This window comes from Mus pahari, chromosome 14 (assembly GCF_900095145.1).
Source record: "Mus pahari chromosome 14, PAHARI_EIJ_v1.1, whole genome shotgun sequence".
NCBI classification, from domain to species: Eukaryota; Metazoa; Chordata; class Mammalia; order Rodentia; family Muridae; genus Mus; species Mus pahari.
Window position 1 is genome coordinate 83,606,888 of NC_034603.1, and position 6,867 is coordinate 83,613,754.

General features: G+C 51.4%; 1 protein-coding gene across 1 annotated transcript in view; it reads right to left on the reverse strand.

Annotated features, from left to right (window-relative positions):
- Qrich2 (glutamine rich 2) overlaps positions 1-6,867 on the reverse strand; it is a 26,932-nt gene that overhangs the window by 9,735 nt on the left and 10,330 nt on the right. The window contains exons 5-11 of the mRNA XM_021213741.2: positions 6,669-6,848; positions 5,898-6,425; positions 5,152-5,348; positions 4,902-5,064; positions 4,079-4,164; positions 3,789-3,886; positions 3,260-3,374 (exon numbers count right to left, since the gene is read on the reverse strand). Coding sequence (XP_021069400.2) covers positions 3,260-3,374; positions 3,789-3,886; positions 4,079-4,164; positions 4,902-5,064; positions 5,152-5,348; positions 5,898-6,425; positions 6,669-6,848 — 1,367 coding nt within the window. The remainder of the gene's footprint in view (positions 1-3,259; positions 3,375-3,788; positions 3,887-4,078; positions 4,165-4,901; positions 5,065-5,151; positions 5,349-5,897; positions 6,426-6,668; positions 6,849-6,867) is intronic.

Below are 6,867 nucleotides of genomic sequence, written 5' to 3' on the forward strand. Positions count from 1 at the left end.
CTGGCTGTCCTGGAACTCACTCTGTAGACCAGGCTGGCCTCGAACTCAGAAATCCTTCTGCCTCTGCCTCCCAAGTGCTGGGGTTACAGGCGTGGCCGCCACACCCGGCTGACTGGGACAGTTTTACAGAGACAGGCTGAAGACCCAGGTGAAGACAGAATGAGCCAGAGAACAGGGAGCTAGAAGATCACAACAGATTGCCAAAATTAGCATGAGGCCAGGCAGAGCAATTCAGTCAGAATCCAAGAGAAGTGGGACTGAATCAGTCAGCTTGGAAGATTAGATTGTACAGAGGCTAGAAGCTTCTAGGCCTAGTAATGGTCAGAACAGAGAAGAAAAAAATGCTCTGGGCTCAGCCTACACTGTGATTTTGCACAGCTTGGGTATGACTCTTGTCTCAATCCTTCATCTGAAGAGATAAAACCAACATATCCACCTGCCCTTCCAGGACAATCAGCTTGGAGTCATAAAGGAGCTTGGATGAGTGGGAGGTTGAGAGTGTAGCGTGGTGAAAATAATGTCTGTCATGTAAGGCACTGAGTTTGACTTCTCCAGCACCATGTGTTTCAGCACAAAAAGCACCCATGGCCAGGAGGCACAGGAGAAGACCTAAGCATCGCCAGTCCCTGGGGAAATGCAAATCCAAAGCATAGTAACACTCCACACCCTGTCACTTTCAAAAAGGAAAGAGGGGGAGCTGGGGAAATGGCTGAGCTGCCAAGGACGCTGTTGCTGCTCTTACAGGGACGCAGCTTTGGTTCCCAGCACCCACATGATGGCTTCCAGTGACCTCAACTCCAGCCCCAAAAGATCTGACACCTCCTTCCGAACACCCATACTCATATGTGCACACACCAACCACAACCACATGCACACACATACATACACAACACAAAGACACACAGCACACACATGTACATACAAACACACATATACACAACACACATGTACACACACAAACACATACACATACACAGATACATGAACACACACATATACACACATACATGCACAACACAAAGACACACAGCACATACATACACATACAAAACACAACACACATATACATACACAAACACACATATACAAACATACAAACACACCACACACATGTACATATACATATACAAACCCAGCACACACATATACAAAACACAACATGTACGTACATACACAAACACACACTAATACACATGCATACACACATATACATACACAGGCACATATACACACAAAACACATATAAACATATACACACAATGCACACACACAACACGCATAAACACATACATACACACACACACACACAAACACACGTAGGCTCCGATAATTGAGAACAAATAGAATAAATCTTAAAAGAGAGGGGTAAGTGTTGATGAAGACACGGAAACCAGCAACCATCATGCCCTGCTGGCCGGGTTTCATCTGGGGAAGTAGCCAGTGAGTTCCTTGAGTGTTCAGTCACTACACCATGCAAAGCTCTACTCCAAGATACATGCCCAAGAGGAAAGGGCATGTGCTCATGAATGTTCACAGCAGCACGAATCCTCGTAACCAGAAGAGGGGAGTATCCCAGCTGTCCACCTGATGGACGGAGGTAGAACCTTCTATTGGCCGCAGAATGGATTATTTTGAGTCACAGTGAAAGTGGACACCAGAGTTGGAAAGACAGCTCAGTGGCCAAGGGCACTTACTGCTCCCTAAGGGGACCTGTGTTCAGCACCTGTATGAAGGCTCACGACCATCTATGACTCCAGTTCCAGGGGACCTGATGCCCTTTTCTGGGACTCCACACATGTGGTGCACATACATGAGGGCGAAAGTTCCAAAACATGCAATAAAATAAAAGACAAAGTGCTGAAGAGCTGGCTCCGTGATGAAGCACATATGCTGCTCATCCAGGGACCCCGGACTCAGGTCCCAGCATCCACATCAGGGCGTCACTTGTAACTCCAGCTCCAGGTCCTGTGCCTCAGAATTCCCTGAGCAACACTCATCTCCTCACGAATGCACACACTCACACTTTACTAAAAGTAACTGTCAAACAAGATTGACCCCATAGAGAAGCTACTGAGGGGCGGGGAGCATTCCTCAGGCCTCGGGCTCACAAAGAACTACGGGCAACCCAGGAATACCGAGCTCAGGAGGAGAGCCTCTTCCCTAGGGGAATCGTGCCAATACAAATGTCCAGTCCTGAAAACATACGGACGAGGAACACTACATGGAATGGGCAGGATGCACTTTTATTATTTTTTAAAGAGATTTATTTATTATTATATCTAAGTATGCTGTAGCTGTCTTCAGACACCAGAAAGGGTATCAGATCTCATTACAGATGGCTGTGAGCCACCATGTGGTTGCTGGGGTTTGAACTCAGGACCTTCGGAAGAACAGTCAGTGCTCTTAACCCCTGAGCCATCTCTCCAGCCCCAGGATGCACTTTTATATTTACACACACACACACACACACACACACACATAGTGGAAGAAAAAGAAGCCGTGAATTTGAAAGAGAACAAACTAGGGTATATAGGACAGCTTGTGGGAAGGAAGAAAGGGAAGGAGGCAATGATGTAAAATATGTTAACTTATCAAAAAAATAACAAAATATAATTAAAAGGTGGTTTTGTTTGTTTGTTTTGCTCTTTTAGGTTTTTTGTTTGTTTGTTTTTTAGGACATGGTTTCTCTGTACAACTCTGGCTGTCCTGGAAGTCACCCTGTAGACCAGGCTGGCCTCGAACTCAGAGATCTGTTTGCCTCTACCTCCCGAGTGCTGGAACTGAAGGTGTGTTTTATGATGTATGAATTAAAGGAAATGCACAATAGGAATCAGGCGGTGGAGGAGCCTGGGTCTCAACTCCTGCACTGGTACCCTTGCCTTTGAACTTGTGAGCTCGGGCCCAGCTGAGCAGCAGTCGAGTGCTCCCACTCGTCTGCAGCGCTCTGGGTGAGAGGTGCCCTCTGAGGCCCGTGCATGTGAACACTCGGTCCATGGCCGTTGATTCCTTTGCGTTGGTGGAAATGTAGCCTGCCAGTCTCTGGCTCTGGCAGCCAGACTTGCCTTGCCTGTTACCAGGCCTTCCTTGCCATGAAGGGCTAATCTTCCCAAAGTCCCCTTTGGTCATGGTATTTTATCACAGCAACAGAAAAGTGACTCCACATGCCCCCCATGGCTAGTCCAGGTTGGTGAGGGCTAGGCTGCCAACCCTCTGCCCTGACCCTGGGAGGGGCCCTGGACCTTGGCCACAGACTGTTCACCTGATCCTGCAGGTAAAGAGATGCCTCAGAGACGGAGTTCTCCATGGTGGCCTTGCCTCGGTCCTGGCTCTCTCTCAGCTCATTCAGCTCCTTCTCGATGTCAGACACGGTGACTCTGCAGCGGTCACAGAACAGCTGCTCCCACTGCTGCCCAGAACCCCTGGCTCACAAGAGCAGAAGCCTGGCTGTGGGACACACAGCACCATAAGGCCACCAGGAGCCTCTGTCTAGGGAATCCCAAATTGGGGAGGGCGGTGCTGTGGTGGGTCATAGCCCAAGGAGGGACACTGGTGTTCCTCCCAGTCCTGGTGCTGCCATTTTAGGAATGTTGGGTGTGTGTGTGGGGGGGGTCTTCTACCAGATCTTGTAAAGACTAGGACCACCCGAGGAGCCGGTACAATCCAGATGAGAGACAATGACCATTGCAGGAGGTGGGGAGGTAGAAGGCTGCCTCTACTGTCTGGGCCTTAGCCATGAGGCCAGACGTGCCCCCCCACCCCCAACCCCCAAGGTGGCAAAGGAGTGTCACCTGAGGATGCCCAGCTGCAAGCTCAGATGGTTAGGTTTCACTTCCTTCCCTCCGGTGGTGTCAGCAGCACTGTCCAGAAACTTCTGTATCTTCTCCAGCTATAAGCACAGGGGAAGCCAAGTGTCAGACAGGCCTCCGTGTGTTGGCTTCCCGAAGGCGGTCGACAGCTTGTTCAGCCCCTCTTCTATCTCATGGGTACCCAGCAGCCTCCTGCAACGGTCTCCATCGCTAGAGAGTTCCTAACAGGGCTCGCAGTTGTTAAATTAGTAAGCCGACCCTCCCATACGCACTTTTGCCTTGTCCTGCCGAACTTCCTTGTTCAACATCTTTAGGCTCTTCAGCTGCTCTGCCAGATCCTGGGATATGGTCTTTTTGACTGCGGAATATGGAGGCTCGCGTCAGAGAGTACACGGCCCATTGGGCTCTTTTTTGTCTTTGTTTTTGTTTTTGTTTTGTGTGTGTATTTTTTTTTTTTCCGAGACAGGGTTTCTCTGTATAGCCCTGGCTGTCCTGGAACTCACTTTGTAGACCAGGCCGGCCTCGAACTCAGAAATCCGCCTGCCTCTGCCTCCTGAGTGCTGGGATTAAAGGCGTGCGCCACCACTGCCCGGCTACCCATTGGGCTCTTTAATCTGTTTTGCAGTCTCTCGATAATGAACTGAGCCCAGAGGTCAAGTCAGCAGATTACTTGACCCTGTTTTCCCTGGATCAAGTAATTGGGCAAGGAGGTAGAAGAGGAGAGGGCCGGTGTCTGTCCACATGGTGTCTGACTGCTTTATCTGTCTCCTGCCGCCTCTGCCGTCTCTACCTACTACTGAGCTGTGACTGGGTTCTGCAGCTCTCCCCCTGACGTCCCCTTGCCCCGTGCTATGCCCTCACCTTGTACACCTTCATCTCTGCTGCCCTGACAAAGGCCCAGAAGCCTGCTTCATGCCTCTCTCAAGTCTACACCCAAACCTGCTGGCTTGGTCTCACACTCTGCTATCTACACATCTGGCCTCCCCACAGGCTGCTGCTGCTGCCATACGTGGAGTCAGGTCTGGGTAGGCGTGTGCTCTGCCCCAGGGAGACAGGGAGCGAGGCTACTTTTCCTCTGTGGCAAAGGATACTCACCTATCATTGAGATCAGGTACTGGATCTTCTCGAATTCAGTCTGGCCAGCCAGATCCTCGTCCAAGTCTTTCAACTGTTCCTTCAGTCCTAAATAAAGGGAGATGAGCTCCCCGATCAGGCGAAATGTTTCCACCGCCATGGGGAAGTTTGGAGCCAGTGACTCCTGTTGCTGTTGCTGCTGCTGCTGCTGCTGCTGCTGCTGCTGCTGCTGCTGCTGCTGCTGCTGCCGCCCTCCACGCATCTCGCTTACTGATGAGAACTGCTGGAGATAGTTCCAGGATTCTTGAGTCCTGGAGTCGATGATAACTTGTTCTGGGGCAGTTTGGGCAGCCGAGTCTAGCTCCCAAGAGACCTGGGTATCCGCCTCAACTCTTTGTACTTGTTCAGGCAGGCCAGCCTCTTCTGTGTCGTACTGAACTTCAACTGACTTTTTCTTGGCTTTTTGAACTGAGATCGGATGGACCACTTCAGGAAGTATATCTTGCCTGGCTTGGTGTGCTGTAGGAAGCTGATATAACTGGGGCAATTGTGGTGGCTGAGATTCACCCTCCATTGTTGGAAAGCGAAGGTCTATGCTTGGTGTTACAAAGTCTGGCTGAGTTGGAGTGGGTTGTCTGAAACCACGTGGAAGTGTAGCAGGTTGAAACATGCCACGAGGAAATATACCAGGGTGAATAAAAGAAGGTGGATAAGCACCAGGTGGGGCCAAGCCAGGCTGACCCAAACCCTGAGGGCCTGCACCAGGCTCAACCGTCCCAGGCTGTATCATGTCAAGCCTGGCTGTCCTAGGCTGTGTCATGTCAAGCCTGGCTGTCCTAGGCGGTAAGAAACCAGGCTGATCTGCCCCAGGCTGCAACAAACCAGGCTGATCTGCCCCAGGCTGCAACAAACCAGGCTGATCCATGCCAGGCTGCATTAAGCCACGCCTTTCTTCCCCTAGCTGCAGAAAATCCTTCTGCTCCATGCCAGGCTGTACCAAACCAAGTTGAGCTGCACCTGGCTGCATCAGGCCATACTGACCCAGGAGAGTCTGCACCAGGCCTCGCTGCATTGTACCAGGCTGCACCTGCCTGGGCTGAAGAGTTCCAGGCTGCACCTGGCCTCTCTGATCCGTGATAGGCTGCACCAGGCCTCTCTGATCCGTGATAGGCTGCACCATCCTAGGCTGAGCCAGTCCAGCCTGCAGCAGACTACCCTGATCCACGGCAGGGTGCTCTAGCCTAGGCGGAACCCCTTTGGGTTGCAAGAAGTCACGCTGAAGATCAGAAGGTTCCACAAAACCATACTGGTACATTCTAGGTTGTACCAAGCCACGTTTGTCCATGCCAGGCTGCATAAAATCACTCTGGTCCACTATAGGCTGTGCCAAGCCAAACTTGTCTGCACTAGGTGCTCCAGGTTGTGCCAAGCCAGGGTGTGCCACACCCTGCCGGGCCTTGCCAGGTTGTGCCACACCCTGCCGGGCCTTGCCAGGTTGTGCCACACCCTGCTGAGCCATCCCACCTTGGGCTAAACCACTCTCATCTGCACCAGGTTGTACTAAGTCACGACGCCTCATTTCAGGTTGTATCCACTCAGTTTGACCCACTCCAGGTTGCATCAAAGCACGCTGACTGTCACTAGGTTGGACTAAACCATGTGCTACACTGGGCTGCACAAAACCATATTGATCATCTCTTGGCTGAACCAAACCATACTGACCTATACCAGGTTGGCCCAAGCCAAGTGAGTATGCAACAGGCTGCCCCCAACCACTAGGAAGTGCACCAGGCTGGACCAGGCCACGCTGAACTGCACCTGGTTGCAACACACCAGGCTGAACTGCACCTGGCTGGACCATGCCAGGCTGAACTGCACCTGCTTGCAACACGCCAGGCTGAACTGCACCTGCTTGCAACACACCAGGCTGAACTGCACCTGCTTGCAACACACCAGGCTGAACTGCACCTGCTTGCAACACACCAGG